The 18,328-nt window shown below is 44.9% G+C and overlaps 1 protein-coding gene and 1 pseudogene across 1 annotated transcript; both read right to left on the reverse strand.

Moving 5' to 3' along the window:
• Positions 1-1,225: 1,225 nt before the first annotated feature.
• On the reverse strand, positions 1,226-8,415 carry LOC125126755 (helicase SRCAP-like). Its single transcript, XM_047779154.1, has 2 exons — positions 6,464-8,415; positions 1,226-1,775 (listed from the first exon to the last, which is right to left on the reverse strand). Exon 1 carries the CDS (start codon positions 7,977-7,979, stop codon positions 6,492-6,494), a length of 1,488 nt encoding a protein of 495 aa, XP_047635110.1. The 5' UTR covers positions 7,980-8,415; the 3' UTR covers positions 1,226-1,775; positions 6,464-6,491.
• Positions 8,416-11,183: 2,768 nt separating this feature from the next.
• LOC125126756 (AP-3 complex subunit sigma-1-like) lies at positions 11,184-11,752 on the reverse strand (annotated as a pseudogene).
• Between the last annotated feature and the right edge of the window lie 6,576 nt (positions 11,753-18,328).

An 18,328-nucleotide genomic window follows, 5' to 3' on the forward strand; every position in this document is an offset into this window, starting at 1 on the left:
CCTTAACCCACCGAGTGAGGCCAGGGATCGAACCCGCAACTTCATGGTTCCTAGTCGGATTCGTTTCTGCTGAGCCAAGAAAGGAACTTCCTCGATTTTTTTTAAATTATGAGAACATTACATGGCAGTCAAACATCAAAACACAGCTACATGAGTCAGTACATGAGTCAGCACCACAGCGGGAACTCCTACTCTTCTAATCATAGATACATTTGTACTTTTTTGTGCAGTCTGCAGAAGCTGATTGATCAATAGAAGCCAAATGAAAGCACTGCAATCAAAAATTACCATGACCATTCTTGTACAACAATTACATAAAAAGGGGAGAAATGTTGGAGATCCTTAAACTTCTGAACTCTGCAGAAGGCAAACTTGGCGTTATGTGCAAAACACAAACCAGGGAATGATTATCCATGGCAAAGCCAGACAGGCATGTATGCCGACACAGGATTCTAAAGTATAGGGTCCCCTTGGGAAAATAAGATAGAAAGTTATGCATTAACCCTAGCATTTTGTAAGCAACTGTACTTTGTCCTGAAAGCATGCACCTCAGTTTTATTGCTGATTGTTTCTTCAGATCTTGTGAGGTCTGACCTCAGCACTGCCTGTTTTCTGTTCCTGCTTGACTGCACTACTTACGTCATTTAATAAAAGTCATGTGGGCTAAAACCTAGGTGCCTTTGTTCTGCAGAACAGAGTGCCTCTTGGCCCCCTACTTTCTAAATGTAAAGAATCTCATGTGTCTTTGTTATATGGCGCCACTCCTCTTTCAGGCTCCTGTTGCCCTGCCGCGCAGGATGCAGCACCAAAGTATTGCATTACCTAAAAATGTACTTTTACCTATAACTGGAAATTTTAAGAGGAAACTATCTCTAAATTAGAGCATTCTTGCATAAGAATTGACACACAAAAAAACATGAAGAGGAGTTCCTGTTGTGGCTCAGTGGTTAACGAATCCAACTAGGAACCACGAGGTTGCGGGTTTGATCCCTGGCCTTGCTCAGCAGGTTAAGGATCCTGCGTTGCCGTGAGCTGTGGTGTAGGTCGCAGACGTGGCTCGGATTCCACGTTGCTGTGGCTCTGGTGTTGGCCGGCGGCTACAGCTCCAATTAGACCCCTAGCCTGGGAACCTCCATATGCTGCAGGAGCAGCCCTAGAAAAGACAAACAGACCAAAAAAAAAAAAAAAAACCATGAGGAGAGCAGTTCCAAATGAATTTTATTTGATTATCATTAAAATGTGCAATCAAATCAGATTTTAAATCCTTGGGAAAAAGGGAAACTCAAGTTACCTAAAGAAAATGAACATATAAATTATAGCATGTTACAATACATTGATTGTATTTATGTTTCTGATACCTGAGAGGTCACAAAGTATCCTTAACTACAAGGAGCTGCATTTTTCAATGTCCATTTCTATGGAAATTGCACCTCTATCTTCACCCAGAGTATGTGAGATATTATTTTCCACTCAGAAGGCTGGAATGCTTTCACAAGCAAGGTCTGTTTTAAAATCCAACTTATTTTAAAACAATGTTCATTTGGAATAGCATAGTTTATTATGGCTTAAAATTCTGGCAATAAATAACTTTATTGCCTGCAAGCTAGAAAATTCTCCTCAACACTGAAACATGTATACTTGGCAGAGGCAGGCTGGTTATTGTGCTGGTCTCAGGCAGGTCAGGACTCCAGACGGAGATTTCCAAAACAAGGTGAAGGCAAGTATTTGTGCTTTTAGAAACTTGGCACTTAAATCTGGAGGACGATTGGTGAGTTCTGGAAAGACAAAAGCAATTTTACTTGAGATTTTATAAACACAGTGGAACCAAAAAAATTACAGAGTTGTTGTTGATTTTCATTCTCCTTCTGGAAGTAAAGTTTTTGCTTTTTTTTTTTTTTTTTTTTGGGCTGAACCTGCGACATATGGAAATTCCCCAGCTAGGGGTGGAATTGGAGCTGTAGCTGCCAGCCCACACAGCCACACCACATTTGAGCCGCATCTGCAACCTACACCGCAGCTCATGATCCTTAACCCATCGAGCAAGGCAAAGGATCGAACTGGCACCCTCCTGGATACTAGTTGGTTCATTACTGCTGAGTCACCATGGGAACTCCTGGAAGTAAAGCTTTAAATATTGAAGTCACCCGTAGACTGATCTGGGAGTATTACAGCTCAGATTACAACTAACGGGCTTAAGAAAAAGATTCATTAATAACTTTCACTTGGAAGGGAAGTGTCTAATGTCTAACATATACCTTATAATCATACATCAATTACGAATCAATTCCACCTCCTCCACTGGTGTAACACTGAAAAAATTACATAACCTCCCAATATCAAATCTACCTTCCTTCAAGTGGAGCTAATAATGGTACCTACCTGATTGTTGTGACCAATGAGATGAAGCCTGTAAATTACCTAGCAAAGTGCACTATAAACACTCAATAAATGTTAGTTACTATTATTAACAAATGCTCCACATGCTGGGGCATACAGATTGATTCAAAACTACATGGAATGGGAATACACAGATGAATAAAACAAAGGTGAATGAGATTCTCGTGGTCTGGCAGAGAAGATACCATTACTACTTAAGAGGTAATGAGTCATCTGAGGAAAAAAAAGGCTTTTTTTTAAAGTACTTCATGAACTACAGAGCCTTTTTTTTTTTTTCTTTTGGCTGCCCCGAGGCCTATGGAGTTCCCTGGCCAGGGATCAGATCCAAGCCGCAGTCATGACCTAAGGCACAGGTGTGGCAACACAGGATCCTTAACCACCCACTGTAACTGTGATGATTCGAACCTGCGTCACAGTTCTCCCAAGACCCAGAGCTCCCAAGACAAGGCCAATCCCTCTGTGCCACATTGGGAACTCCTAGAGTGCCTTTTTTTTTTTTTTTGGTCTTTTTAGGGCCTCACCTGCAGTATATGGAGGTTCCCAGGCTAGGGGACGAATGACAGCTACAGCTGCCAGCCTATATCACAGCCACAGCAATTCTGGCTCTGAGCCATGTCTGCAACCTACACCACAGTTCATGGCAACACAGGATCCTTGACCCACTGAGCAAGGCCAGGGATCAAACCTGTGTCCTTATGGATACTAGTCAGATATGTTTTGGCTGAGCCACGACGGGAACTCCTACAGTGCGATTTTTGATTTACTCTAGTTCAGGGTTTCTCACCCTCACACTCAGTGTTGCAGGGGGCTGGCCTGGGCACTGTCTGGTGCACTGTTTGGGGCACTGTCTGGTGCTTGGCGGCACCTCTGGCCTCTACCCCCTGGAGGCTTGCAGCACCCGCATCCCTCTCTGCTGTGGGCTGTGACTGTGAGCCTCAAAGATCAAACCCGGCATCACTTTCCCCTCCTGCTCTCCACAGAGCCCGGTGCCTGCCTGTGTGGCCAGCGGTCTGCTCAGGGCCTGAATGTTACCACCTACACATTCTCGACTCTGCTGTTGGCAAACAGTAGGCACCAAATGGTGGGCTCTCACTCTGGGAGTCAGAGACCAGGCTAATCGCCTCGCCACGTTGGCAGACAAAGATAAGATGGTTGGATTCTCCAAGAAGAGAGAAAGATGCCCTAGGGCCTGCGAGTCACTAGAGCAGAGAGAAAAACACCACTCTGGTTGCAAACCAGCCCAGCCAGGCCAGCCTCCCTCTCCCTTGGGCCAGGTGCTCTCCTAAGGTGGATGACTCCAGCTGATGCAACCGAGTCGAAGCGACTGCATAGTCTACCCCCCCAGCAAATGGGAGCAGGGTCGGCGGCGGCGGTGGGGGGCATGGGTGGGCAGTGTTACTCTCATATAAGCAGCCACTTAATATCTTGGATGTTGCCTTTTTTGTGTTTGTTTCTAAAGGATTTTGGATTTTTATTCCAAATGTAACAATAATTTGTTGGAGGCGTGACACGATCCTTGATTTACAAATGGAAAGTTTAGGTTTTTCATACAGTCATTAGAAATACAGTTGAAAATACTATGATATTGGGGAAGCTGTTCGCCCTTCAGAAACTTAAGATAAATGGACTTTGAAGATTAAAGATTGGTACAAGTTTTGTTATAATTGACCTGTGACACAGTTGAACACTTGGATAAATGACTTCCATTTAGATTCTAGTATTTAGTGGCTGGATATACTGAGGAAGCTCCCTAAAAACAAGTGCCAAGGGTTTATTATTAGACTATCAATATTTTATTTTACAGTCTATAAAATCCACAGAACTGGCACACAGGTAAAATTGTATGAATGCATATTACTTCCCGTACACCTAATGAAAACACGGCATCTGCCTTAAGTGGGGGTGAAGTCTGCAAATGGCAACAAAGTAATTAGAATTTTCCCCCTTAGACTGTGTTGTGTCTTCCATTGGAGGTTTTTTGTTTTTTGGCTTTTTGCCATTTTCTTGGGCTGCTCTCGAGGCATATGGAGGTTCCCAGGGTAGGGGTCTAATCGGAGCTGTAGCCACCGGCCCATGCCAGAGCCACAGCAACTCAGGATCCGAGCCGCATCTGCAACCTACACCACAGCTCACGGCCACGCCGGATCCTTAACCCACTGAGAGAGGCCAGGGATCGAACCTGCAACCTCATGGTTCCTAGTCGGATTCGTTAACCACTGTGCCACGACGGGAACTCCTGGAGTTATTTTTTTAAGCGGCAGTTCTTTGAGCATTTTGGACTTTAACAGCCACTTTAATTGATTTTATTTATGCTTGCCTCTTGAGCTAATAGGAAAGCCACTCTATGCTGGATTTTTGCCTTTTAGCCCACAGAGTCTAAAATATTTACTATCTGGGCCTTTACAGAAAACATTTGTCAACCTCCATTTTCAATAAGTACTTATCTTGCCATCAATAAAGAGAAATGTAGGAGTTCCCGTCATGGCTCAGTGGTTAACAAATCCAACTAGTATCCATGAGGTTGCAGGTTCCATCCTTGGCCTCCCTCGGTGGGTTAAGGATCTGGCGTTGTTGCATTGAGCTGTGGTGTAGGTCACAGACGTGGCTCGGATCCCACATTGCTATGGCTGTGGTGTAGGCCAGTGGCTATAGCTCTGATTAGACCCCTGGCCTGGGAACCTCCATATGCCGCGGGAGCGGCCCTAGAAAAGGCAAAAAGACCCCCCCCCCAAAAAAAGAGAGAGAGAGAGAGAGAGAGAGAGAGAGAGAGAAAGAAAAGTATCATAAAGGTGTCATTCTACCTGATGTCCTCTTGAGACATGAAGACAAGAGTATAGCCATTTTGGAAAAGGACAGGGAATGGCCTCGAGCAAAACAGGCCTTGCAAGCTAAAGAACAAAGGCCCTGGGGGCCTGAGTTCCAGAGATAAAACAAAAAAACCCAACCAAGCCCATTGGAATAAAACATTAACTTTATCTCTGTTTCACTAAGTATACCTAGTTGTCCCAAGACAAGAAGCACAACCACAAATTTTAAAACTGTCTCTTCCTGTGCTTTCTTTCTTTCTTTTCTTTTTTTTTCTTTTTGTCTTTTGTCTTTGTAGGGCCACACCCGTGGCATATGGAGATTCCCAGGCTAGGGGTCGAGCTGGAGCTGCAGTTGCCAGCCTACACTACAGCCACAGCAACGCGGGATCCAAGCCATGTCTGCGACCTACACCACAGCTCATGGCAATGCCAGATCCTTAATCCACTGAGAGAGGCCAGGGATAGAACCAGCAACCTTATGGTTCCTAGTCAGATTCGCTTCCACTGCGCCATGACGGGAACTCCGTCTTCCTGTGCTTTCTTGCAGAAAATTCTCATGCCTGTCTTTCCTTCTCACCGAAGCACTCCCTAGTCCTGACAGCCACCTGCTGCTGATCAAAGAGGTTTGATGATTTCTGGAAATTATTCGTGATCATGAGACAACCCCACTGCCTTTTGTTATAAAAGCAACTTGCCTCTTCTGCTCTGGGAGCTGGCACTCCCCCACGGACCCCCTCACAAGCTCATGAGGAAGTTCCAAGCCAGTGATGGAACCTGAACTATGGAGTGACCCAAGCCACAGCAGTGAAGATCCAGGATCCTTAACCTGCTGAGCCACCAGGGAACTCCACAAGCTCTCTCTTTTAACAAAAAGCTTTGCTTGCCTGAGTCCTGTGGAAGTGAAATTCACTTCTATGGTATCGCTGTCCAAGAATCTAGAAAGGGTCCAGTAACAATCTCTATAGAAAAAAACAAGTTACGTACAAGTAAATAAACTCCTGAAAGTGTTTTCCAAGAGGAATACCCATGGAGACCACACTTAAGAGTTAGAAACTATCGGTAAAACCATAAAACCTTAACAGCAACTACGAGCACTAAGTTTCCCAAACGTACCAAAGTTCAAATGACCTAATTCCTGAGGGAAAGCCCACTCTACCTCCAGGAACTTAATGTTTCTGAACAGAGGGGGTTGAGGAAACCACCAGAGTACGTACCCAGCAACAATTAAATGCTGCGGGTATTCCTCCAGAGGCACTTACTTTTCAGAGGCTGGGGTCTGGCTCTGTGCTAGAGTGAGCAACTCTTCTTTGCCAGGTCAGGGGTGGGCCACCTCCTGGGGGACATTGACTCCTGGGCATGAGCAGCTGGAGTTGGGGACTCAGGGAGCACTGATGCCACATCAGGGGGGTTCGGACTTAGCTTCTGGCCCAGTGGTGGCGGGGTCTTGAAAGCCAGTGACTTTTTGTGAAATTCCTGGGCAGACAGGGACTGGCTTGGTTCAATCCTTTGTACTGAAGAGCTGCTCTGGGTGGCCTGTTGGGTGTGATCCATGGCCTGAAAGTCCTGGATGGTCTGGGCCACCTGAGGGTCCACCATTTGGGTCTGAAAAGACTGTGTGGGCAGAAGTTGGAGCAGAGAGACTGGGGTGGCCAGATTCTGGGCTTGGGAAGCCTGAACAGGCGGTGGCTGAGTTTGACAGGCTTGAGAAAGATTTTGGAGCTGGGTCTGGGCAGCCACAGGCACCAGGAGGTGGCTCTGTGAAGTGACAGTCATTACGGAATGCCTCTGAGAGGCCACAGGTACCAGAGGCTGGCTCTGGGAGGTAAGGATGGTCAGAGGTTGGTTCGTAGAAGACAAGGGGACAGCAGGCTGGCTCCTAGAGGCAAGTGTGACTGCAGGGGCCTGGCTAGCAGCAGCTAACAAAACTACAGGCTGCTTCTTTGAAGTCACAACAGGTACAGACTGGCTTGCAGAGGGCAAGGGGACATCGGGCTGGTTCCTAGAGGCAAGAGTGGCTGCAGGCAGCTGGCTTTTAGAAGTCAGAATAAGTACAGGCTGGCTCATAGAGGCCAAGGGGACTACGGGTAGGCTCTTAGAAGCCAGGATGGCTGGAGTTAGAGGCTGGTCCAGAGAAGACGGAGTTAGCTGCGGCTGTACCTGATGGGTCGATGGCAATCTAGTCTTAGGGCCTAGGGGACCAGCACTGGGGCCCAGTGAGCAAACTTCCTCTCCGCTTTTGACAGCTTTATGTTGGGGGAGATCCTCGATGTCCCGAGCCGCATCGCTCTCCTTGGCACTTTCCATCCGGTCTTTGACCTGGTCCTCCTGGTCTAGCTGGCCCAGCTGACCCGTGACGGTCATCTTCATTGAAGCACTCTCTGGCAGGATCCTCCTGCGGCACTGACGCCGATGCCGCATCCGCATAAAGGTGCTGGAAACATTGCCGATGGAGAAAGAGAAGCGGTTGCTGATGGTCTGGCTCAGGATTTCCAGCGTGGTGGCGGAGGGCAGGTGGTAGGGTCTGGGTGTGGGCTCTTCAGAAGTCAGTTCGATGTTAGCGCTGTACCAGAAAACCCACCAAAGGAGGCTGAGGAAGATGATGATGGAACCCAAGTAGAGCAACAGGTCGTAGAAGAGCAGGTTGGCGAAGACCCCGGTAAGGAGCACGGTGGCGCCCACCGTGTCGAAGGCGACGCCCAGCCAAAAGAAATGCCTGCAACGGCCCAGGCCCCGCCGGTTCTTGGTCTGATCGACGTCGTTAATCGGAAGCTCCATGAACCTGGTCCCAAGAAGCTGCCAGGCAGGAGGCGCCCCCACAGGCAGGCAGTGGCCGCTGGGTCCCCATAGCAACGCCTTGGGGGCGAGGCCAGCAGGAGGAGGGACGAGAGGGCGGGAAAGTGCAGCCGCCGCTCACCTGCCTAGAGGGAAAAAAGAACACCGCCCCCAGAGCCGGGCGCATGCGCAGTGCGCACCGTCGACCGCGCGGTCGCCTTCTCCGCATGCGCAGTGTCTCCTCCCGGCGCTGGCGTTCGTGTAGCCGGAGACCCCCGAGAGCGGAGTGTTTACTTCCGAGGCGGTGGTCCGCGTCCCGGTTGTCAGGGAGGGACGTTAATATATCCCTTCCCCCGCCTTCCCGCAAGGTGGCGAAATCCTGAAGGAGGGCAAAGGTCAAGGGCCCTAGTCTAGTAAATTGCCCCTCTCACCGTGGAGTAAGAATCTGAAAAAGAATGGATATATATGTATGTGTAAGTGATTCATGTTGCTGTACACCTGAAACTAATACAACATTGTAAATTAACTATATTCTAATAAAATTTAAAATAATACTTCTTACTGTATGTAATTTTCAATGGAGAGAATTGCCATGTTTCACAATTTTTCATGAGCCAGTAACTGTCTTTAATTTTAAATTACTTCAAACTTACCAAAGCATCTTTCACAGGACCCCGTCATTGTGACTAGTAATGTTTAAAAAAAAGGGGGGAGTTCCCGTCGTTGCTCAGTGGTTAACGAATCCGACTAGGAACCATGAGGTTGCAAGTTTGATCCCTGGCCTCACTCAGTGGGTTAAGGATCCGGCTTACCTTGAGCTGTGATGTAGGTCGCAGACGTAGCTTGGATCTGGCGTTGCTGTGGCTGTAGTGTAGGCCAGCAGCTACAGCTCCGATTAGACCCCTAGCCTGGGAACCTCCATATGCTCCAGGTGAAGCCCTGAAAAAAGACAAAAATAAATACCTTTTTTAAAAAGGTACATAAATTCAGTTTTGAAATTTAGATAAGATTACACTAAGCAAAATTTATAAATCAATTTTAGAAGACAAAACCATAATGGTGATTTTTTAGCATATGAGTGGTTGATAGTGCATGCTACTTAAAATCATTGAAAACGAAATTTTGGCAGGAACTAAATTGTCAATATTTGAGAGTCAAGTTAGTGGCTGCTTGTTACAAATCATATATATTCATTGAAAATAATTTTTCCCCAATTAATATCTGAAGACACTCAACAACAAAAAAGCCAACAACCCAATTGAAAAATGGGCAAAACACCTGAATAGACATTTCTCCAAAGAAGATATACAGATGGCCAACAAGCACATGAAAAAATGCTCAACATCCCTGATTATTAGACAAATGCAAATCAAAGCTACCATATATGAAGTACCACCTCACACCAGTCAAAATGGCCATCATTAATAAGTCCACAAATAACAAATACTGGAGAGGTGTGGAGAAAAGGGAACCCTCCTGCACTGTTGGTGAGAATGTAAATTGGTACAACCTCTATGGAAAACAGTATGGAGTTTCCTCAGAAATCTATTCATAGACCTACCATATGATCCAGCAATCCCACTCGGGCATATATCCGGACAAAACTTTCCTTGAGAAAGACACGTTCATTGCAGCACTCTTCACAATAGCCAAGACATGGAAACTACCTAAATGTCCATCAACAGATGATTGGATTAGGAAGATGTGGTGTATATATACGATGGAATACTATTCAGCCATTAAAAAAAAACAAAATAATGCCATTTGCAGCAACATGGATGGAACTAGAGACTCTCATACTGAGTGAAGTAAGTCAGAAAGAGAAAGACAAATACCACAAGGTATCACTTATATCTGGGATCTAATATATGGCACAAATGAACCTTTCCACAGAAAAGAAACACTTGGACTTGGAGAATAGACTTGTGGTTGCCAAGAGGGAGGGGAAGGGAGTGGGATGACTGGGAACCTGGGGTTAATGGATGGAAACTATTGCCTTTGGAAGGGATAAGCAATGAGATCCTGCTGTGTAGCACTGGGAACTGTCTAGTCACTTATGATGGAGCATGATAATGTGAGAAAAAAGAATGTATACATGTGTGTGTAACTGGGTCACCATGCTGTACAGTAGAAAATTGACAGAACACTGTAAACCAGCTATAATGAACAAAATTAAAATCATATAAAAAAACAAAAATCTGAAGACAATTTAATTTTTTTCCAGTTACCTTGGAGTTTATTTAAACTAAGAGAAAATGGTCATAATGTTTTCATGCAATACATACTTGGGTCTTTAAATAACAATTGTGACAAATACAAAAAGAATTAAGGAATGCTGCACTTGTGATCCATACAAAACACCAACATTTAGGGTTGTACATACTTTAAAAAAATGTCTTGGAGTTCCCGTCGTGGTGCAGTGGAAACGAATTTGACTAGGAACCATGAGGTTGTGGCTTCTATCCCTGGCCTCACTCAGTGGGTTAAGGATCCGGCGTTGCTGTGGTGTAGGTTTCAGACACGGCTCGGATCTGGTGTTATTGTGGCTGTGGGGTAGGCTGGCAGCTACAGCTCTGATTAGACCTCTACCCTGGGAACCTCCATATGCCACAGGTGCAGCCCTCAAAAGACAAAAGAAACAAAGAAAGAAAGAAAAGAAAAGAAATCTCAGTTTTCGAAATACTTTAGTAGCCAATATATAGCGGCATGCCTTAGGTAGCCATAGGAACTCAGTTTAGAAAAGAAAGAAAAAAGGAGTTCCCGTGGTGGCGCAGTGGTTAACGAATCCGACTAGGAACCATGAGGTTGCGGGTTCGGTCCCTGCCCTTGCTCAGTGGGTTAACGATCCGGCGTTGCCGGGAGCTGTGGTGTAGGTTGCAGACGGGGCTCAGATCCCGCATTGCTGTGGCTCTGGCGTAGGCCGGTGGCTACAGCTCCGATTCAACCCCTAGCCTGGGAACCTCCCTATGCCGTGGGAGCGGCCCAAGAAATAGCAAAAAAGACAAAAAAAAAAGAAAAAAAGAAAGAAAAAAAATCACACTTAGAGCTACTTCCATATAGATTTTACATAGCTTCTATACAGTACCTTGACTTAAATCTAAGAGCAAAAGTTAAGACTCTTCTCCTCTATTTTTGGTAAACAACTGCATAGCAAACTTAGATGACTTTTCCCCTTGGATTTTACCTGGGAGTGGCCTTTTGAAGTTTTTATTTAAAAGAGGGCAGGTTTGGCACTTTTATACTGATGTCACCCATGTTAATATTTCTTGGGATCTCAGGGAGGTTTATATTCTCTACAGCTGTTACAGCCAGAGCTGGAGCTCCTGCTAAGCCAGCCTCAGATTTGCCCAGTTTATTTGTGCATCAGTTTGTGTAACAATCTCATTCATGTTGGTCTCTAATACCATTCCTCCCATGACCATTTCTGCAAGAATACTGTGAACCTTATCTACATGGAAAATTAAATCCAGCCCACAGACGTTTTCAAAACACTTGTCTAACGTTTCCACAAATACTTGAATTAGATCTAAAATGCCAAGTTCACTTTCTAAAGAATCACACAGAAGACAAAATGTAATTGTGTAATGTCTATAAATCAGTTTTCAGATCCTCCAATTAATAATCCTCCTTCTAGGAAATTACATTCTCATCTCTCTTAGATACCGAATGGAATGTCTCCCTGATGATTTGTTGTTGTGTATCTCCCCTGTAGGGCTGCTAGAACTTGGAGAGCTGCGGTTTCATGTGGTTATTAAGAGGAGGATCGCCTTGATCATGGCTGAGCCAGGTCCACCCACTGAGCAGGGGGTGCGGGTGAGGCTCGCCTCGGGATCTCGTGGGTGATCCTTCCCCACCTTCCCTTTCCTGTGCGCATGGGGGACCCCGAGTTGCGGGGCGGAGCTTGGAGCGACAATTTAATTTTTTATGTCTTCATTTAAAAGATGAAATGATAATTTCTGTAATACCCTAATATTTTATTTTATTTTATTTTTGTCTTTATAGCGCCACACCTGCCTGCATATGGAGGTTCCCAGGCTGGGGATCGAATGGGAGCTACAGCTGCCCTGCTATGCCACAGCCACATCTTCACCCTTGGATACTTAATCCACTGAATGAGGCCAGGGATGGAACCTGTGTCCTCATGGATGCTAGTCAGATTCCTTAACCGCTGAGCCACGAAGGGAACTCCAGTAATTGATCTTTTATTTATTTATTTATTTTAGCAGCATCAGTGACATATGGAGGTTCCCAGGCTGTGTATACGATCTACACCACAGCTCCTGGCAATGCTGGGTCCTTAACTCCACTGAGCGAGGCCAGGGATGGAACCTGCGTCCTCATGGATCCTAGTCAGATTCATTTCCACTGAGCCACGCTGGGAACTCCCAATAACTGATAATTTAACCCAGTGATTGATATACAGTTCCAGTTTGTTTATGTTTTTTGTTGTCTATTTATTTTCTATAGGTCACATAGTCATGTGTCTTGCTGAAGTTTTATATCCCTCAAGCATACTTGCAAAGTTACTTTCTTTTGTTGTAAGCAAGGGGGGTAAGCCTTTAAGCATGAAGCTGTATATATTGGCAGGGTTTCTCATTGGAGGATTTTCTCATATTTTTTTACTTGTTTCAAAGTATCATCCAACACCGATAAATTGTATTAAAATGTATGATCTATTTGCACCAAAATGCTTTTGATTTCAGCATAGTGTATTTCCTCATTTGATATTATACATGTTAGAATGTTAATTCGCGTGGGAAATGCCGATTGCATCTGATCCTGATATCCATTGGATATCCTTTATATGTCTATAATGTTTATAACCCATATGCTCGTCGAATTTGGAAAACAAATTTTTGTCTTTAATAAAATATTCAAAAGAATTACATTTGATTTTATAGAAGCAGAAGTTTTGCATATAAAATTTGAGCAAAACAAGACAAATGTGGGATAATCATTTAGGGGGAGAAAATGATGGCTTCTACTCCTTTATACTCCTACTGTGGCTGTTCCATTGTCATTTATCTGCAATATCTTTTTCCAGATAATTTCCCAAGTTTGGCCATATTAAATTTTTCTTTCAATAAAGTTGATACTTTTTCTGTTGTCATGACAGTTCAGTACTCAGTGTGAACATAATTTATAATCTGACACATTTGTTAATACTAGGTTCCATATGTTTTTTTTTTTGGTTTTGGGGGGGGGTGGCTTTTTTTTTGTCTTTTTGCCATTTCTTGGGCTCCTGCGGCATATGGAGGTTCCCAGGCTAGGGGTCGAATCGCAGCTATAGCCACTGGCTTACACCACAGCCACAGCAACGCCAGATCCGAGCCGTGTCTGCGACCTACACCACAGCTCACGGCAAGGCGGGATCCTTAACCCACTGAGCAAGGCCAGGGATCGAACCTGCAACCTCATGGTTCCCAGTCAGATTCGTTAACCACTGCGCCACCACGGGAACTCCTGCATACGTTTTAAAATGGGAAAGTGAGGAAGAGTGTTTTCCTTCTTATGTTCTCAATGGTATTTCAGGCTTCATGAAATTTCCTACTAGCATTATCAGTTCTTTTTTTTTTTTTGTCTTTTTGCCTTTTCTAGGGCTGCTCCCGAGGCATATGGAGGTTCCCAGGCTAGGGGGCAAATTGGAGCTGTAGCCACTGGCCTATGCTAGAGCCACAGAAAGGAGGGATCCAAGCCGAGGGTGTGACCTACATCACAGCTCACGGCAATACCGGGTCCTTAACCCACTGAGCAAGGCCAGGGATGGAACCTGCAACCTAATAGTTCCTAGTCGGATTCATTAACCACTGAGCCACGATGGGAACTCCTATCAGTTCCTTTTAAACTCTGTTACACAGATAAAGCACAGATCCCTTTCCGTCATTACCTGCATGACTATTCTTATAAGCTATAAATTCATCTAAATTGAGAAAGATTTGGGGGTTTCAGCTTCCAATGCTTTCTTGTGATCCTCTAAGAAGCTTTTTTTTTTTTTTTTGCATGAAACTAATCTTTTATTTTATTTTTGTAAACTCTCTTTCTCTCTCTCTCACTTTGTCTCTTACCTGCCCCAGGGTATATGGAGTTCCTAGGCCAGGGATCAGATCTGAGCCATAGTTGCAACCTATGTCACAGCTGCAGCAACACTTTAAAGAATCCAGCGCAGATCCTTCAACCCAGTGAGATCAAGTCTGCGTCCCAGCGCTCCAGAGATGCCGCCAATCCTGTGGTGCCACAGCAAGAACTCCCCTTTCTTCCTTCTTCCTTCCCTCCCTCTCTCCCTCTTTCTTTCTTCCACACTCTCAGTATGTGGAAATTACTGGGCCATGGATCAAACCTGCGTCACATCAGTGACCTGAGCCACAGAAGTGACAACACCAAATGCTCAGCCCACTGAGTCACCAGGGAACTCCAAGGGTGGCCAGTCTTTTAAAGAGCCATTGTAAGACACAGACATACAGATCAAAAACCTTATAATATAGAATAGATAATTATATATCTATATGTTTTTTAACACCAAAATGCAAAAAATAAACATTTTAAAGAAAGTGTGTATTAGTTTGCATTATTTGCCTTTCTGTGACAAAAAACATTATTATTTACATAAAACCACTACAGCACTAGTTAACAGCGGCAGCAAACCTTTGTAATTTTAGAGTCTAAAAATCACTGGAGTTCTAGTATAGACCCAGAAAATTATAATTCCTCAACCTTCTGAACTCAGAAGAACTCTGAATGAAAGACTCTCCACTGGCGATCCTTTATGGGATAGAATAACCACATTCTCTTTTACTTATTTCAGCTTCTTCGAGAAAGAGTTAGTTGTCCAGCACAAAAACACTCCTGAGTGTTTCTTGTTCTGTTTGTCCATTTTCAGTTCAGGTTTGGACAGTCGTATTTTCTTTTTTTCTTTTTTCTTTTTTTTTTTTTTTCTGGCCCCTCCACTGCATTTGGAATTCCCAGGCTAGGGATCAGATCCGAGCTATAGTTGCAATCTAAGCCACAGCTGTGGCAACACCGGATCCTTAGCCCATTGTGCCAGGCTGGGGATTGAACCTTCATCCCAGCGCTCCCAAGATGCTGTGGATCCCATTGTGCCACATCGCGAACTCCCGGGACAGTCATGTTTTCCATCTGTATTATGATAAAGGGAGAGGCATTCCCAGTACAAGGCTCTGTACCAAGTTTGTACCCCCTCTCCCATTTTTGGCCATGCTGCAGCATGCAGAAGTCCCCGAGCCAGGGATCAAACCTGTGCTACTGCAGTGACAATGCCTGATCTTTGATCCATTGAGCCACCAGGAACCACAGCTCCCCCTTTACACTAAATTTGTCCGTCCATTTCTTCATAAACTATTTCATAGTTCTTAGAAGTTTGCATACGCTCTCTACTAAGATATGTTTCCTTACATTACCAAAAGATTTACGACAGCACCTAAAAGGTTTACGACAGCACCAACAGCCTCGCTGGAGTGCTCTCTGTGTGTCAGACTGCTGTGCTCCCTAACCTCTATATTTGCATTGCCATTTCATTCTCACAACAGTCCCGGGAAATAAGTTCTATTACTATGTTTTATGGTTGAAGAAATTGAGAACCAGAGACCAGCTCTTTCAGGATCATACAGCCACTAGGTGGCAAATCAGTACATAAAACAGAAGCCGGGAGTCAGGAGATAGGGGTTCAGGACTTCGAGCTGAAAACTGGGGCTCTAGATGCGTTGGAGCCGAGGGCTTGGCAATAACACCCAGCCTAGTGGAGAGAGACATGTGGCATCGAATAGGTGCTGGAATAGAGGAACATACAAGGGACAACCGAGCAAATAGGTGGTAAGCAAATAACACAGACACAGAGCATGGAGCTGTTGAGTTCTCAGCATAACTACTGAGGGAGAGGAGGCTGGCCTGGGGAACTGGCCTCTCAGCTACGTAAGGCAGTCGTGTGAGGAGAGAGCATGAAAATACTTATCAAGGAAACTGCCAAGGGGTTGGGGTAGCCAATGTGAGTGTTTGGGGACTTGAGGAGAGTATTAGCAAAGTGGGGTGACAGGTGCAGAGATGAGGCTACACGGGGTTCGAGCCTCAAGGGATGATGACATGATGTAGCATTTAGACTTTTGAGTGTAGGGGAGAAGCACAGAAAGGCCCTAGGCCGGGGAATGATAAGACCAGACTGACAGTTTTCTTTCTTTTCTTTTCTTTCTTTCTTTCTTTCTTTCTTTCTTTCTTTCTTTCTTTCTTTCTTTCTTTCTTTCTTTCTTTCTTTCTTTCTTTTTCTTTCTTTCCTTCCTTCCTTCCTTCCTTCCTTCCTTCTTCCTTCCTCCTTCCTTCCTCCCTCTCTCTCTTTTTCTTTCTCTCTCTCTCTCTCTGTCCCTCTCTTTCTTTCTTTCCTTAATGGTTTTTTTTTTTTTTTTTTTGAAGGCTACACCTGCAGCATGTCAGAATTCCCAGGCTAGGGGTCAAATCAGAGCTGCAGCTGCAGGCCTACCCCACAGCAGTTGCAACACCAAATCTGAGCTGCATCTGTGACCTACACCACAGCTCACAGGAATGCCGGATCTTTCACCCACTAAGCAAGCCAGGGATTGAATCTGCATCTTCACGGATACTAGTTGGGTTCATAACTGCTGAGCCACAACAGGAACTGCTCAGATTGACCGTTTTAGAGAGAGCTCACAGCGCTATTTTTTTTTCCACTCATGTCCTAGAAATTTTCCTTCAGAAAGCTGGACTTCCATAAAGGCTCTCTCCTCCATGCTTGACTGTCTTAAGGCAGTGTTTTCCAGGGGCTCCCAGATCACAGCAGAGAGAGGCTGGTGGCAGGTCATGGGCCACTGCAGGGTCTATAACTGGGACCCAGGTCTGTCTGCTATTGCTTGAGGACAGAGGGGCGAGACTTCTCCATTCCTTGGCCTATGGTGCTGGGTCCCATAGCTGCCCTCAATAGCACCTCTGTTCATGGATGGATGCTGAATTTTTGTTGTTTGGAGGGGAAGGGACAAAAACAAGGGATGTTTATGCCTCTATAACGCTGACCTCACCTATTTCATGTGTACAATTTAACTGTTTCATGTTAACAATTTCATTTACTATTTTTAAACTATTGTTTTATTTAAATATCTAACTAAATATTATACTTTATTTATTTATGTTTATTTAACTATTCCATGTGTACAATTCAGTGGCATTGAGTATGCTCATGCCACTGTGCAACCACCACCACTGTCCATCTCTAGAACTTTTATCTTCCCAACCTGAAAAATCTGTATCTATATTAAATAGTCACTCTTCATCATCCCTGCCCCTCGGCACCTGGTATAATCACTATTCTACTTTCTGTTACTATGTATTTGACTATTCTAGGTACCTTTCATATTAGAGGAGTCATACAGTATTTGTCCTTTTGTTTTTTTCTTTTCTTTTTTCTTTTTTGCTTTTTAGGGCTGCTCCCATGGCATATGGAGGTTCCCAGGCTAGGGGTCGAATTGGAGCTACAGCTGCTGGCCTACACCACAGCACAGCCACATCAGATCCGAGCTGTGTCTGCGACCTACATCACAACTCATGGCAACACTGGATCCTTAACCCACTGAGCGATGCCAGGGATTGAACCCTCGTCCTCATGGTTCCTAGTCAGGTTCATTGACCACTGAGCCATGAAGGGAACTCCCGAAAATCTGCATTAATTAAATAGTCATTCTTCATCGTCCCCTCCCCTCAGCACCTGGTAATCACTACTCTACTTTCTGTCTCCAGGAATTTGACTATTCTAGGTACCTTTCACATTAGAGGAATCATACAGTATTTGTCCTTTAGTGTCTGGCTTTTTTCAGTTAGCAGCCCTGTTGTTCAAGATTTATTTATGCTGTGGCTCAGGCCACAATTTCATTCCTTTTTAAGGCTAATATTACCCTGGTGCAGGAATTCCTGTTGTGATGCAGTGGGTCAAGGATCTGGTGTTGTCCCTGTGATGGGGTGGGTTTGATTCCTGACCCAGCACCGTACATCAAGATTCAGTGTTGCTGCAGCTGTGGCATTGGTCGAAGCTGTGGCTCAGATGTGACACCCCCACCCAAGAACTTCCGAATGCCGTGGGCATAGCCAAAAAAAAGCTCATTCTACCCACATTGTTTCTGTTTAACAAACGGTACTGATTTCATTCATGTTTTCTGGGGGCCCACCTCATTTGTGCTCTATAACTAGGCAAGGCGAGTAAAACTGGGTCATCCTTAAATATTTTTTTGTCTTTTCAGGGCTGCACATGCGGCACATGGAGGTTGCCAGGCTAGGGGGTGAATCGGAGCTGTAGCCGCTGGCCTATGCCAGAGTCACAGCAACGTGGGCATCTGAGCCGC

The sequence above is a fragment of the Phacochoerus africanus genome, chromosome 5 (assembly GCF_016906955.1).
Source record: "Phacochoerus africanus isolate WHEZ1 chromosome 5, ROS_Pafr_v1, whole genome shotgun sequence".
Lineage (NCBI taxonomy): Eukaryota > Metazoa > Chordata > Mammalia > Artiodactyla > Suidae > Phacochoerus > Phacochoerus africanus.

Coding starts and splice junctions, on each gene's coding strand:
- LOC125126755 (XM_047779154.1), bottom strand. CDS start 7,979: ATGGAGCTTCCGATTAACGACGTCGATCAGACCAAGAACCGGCGGGGC.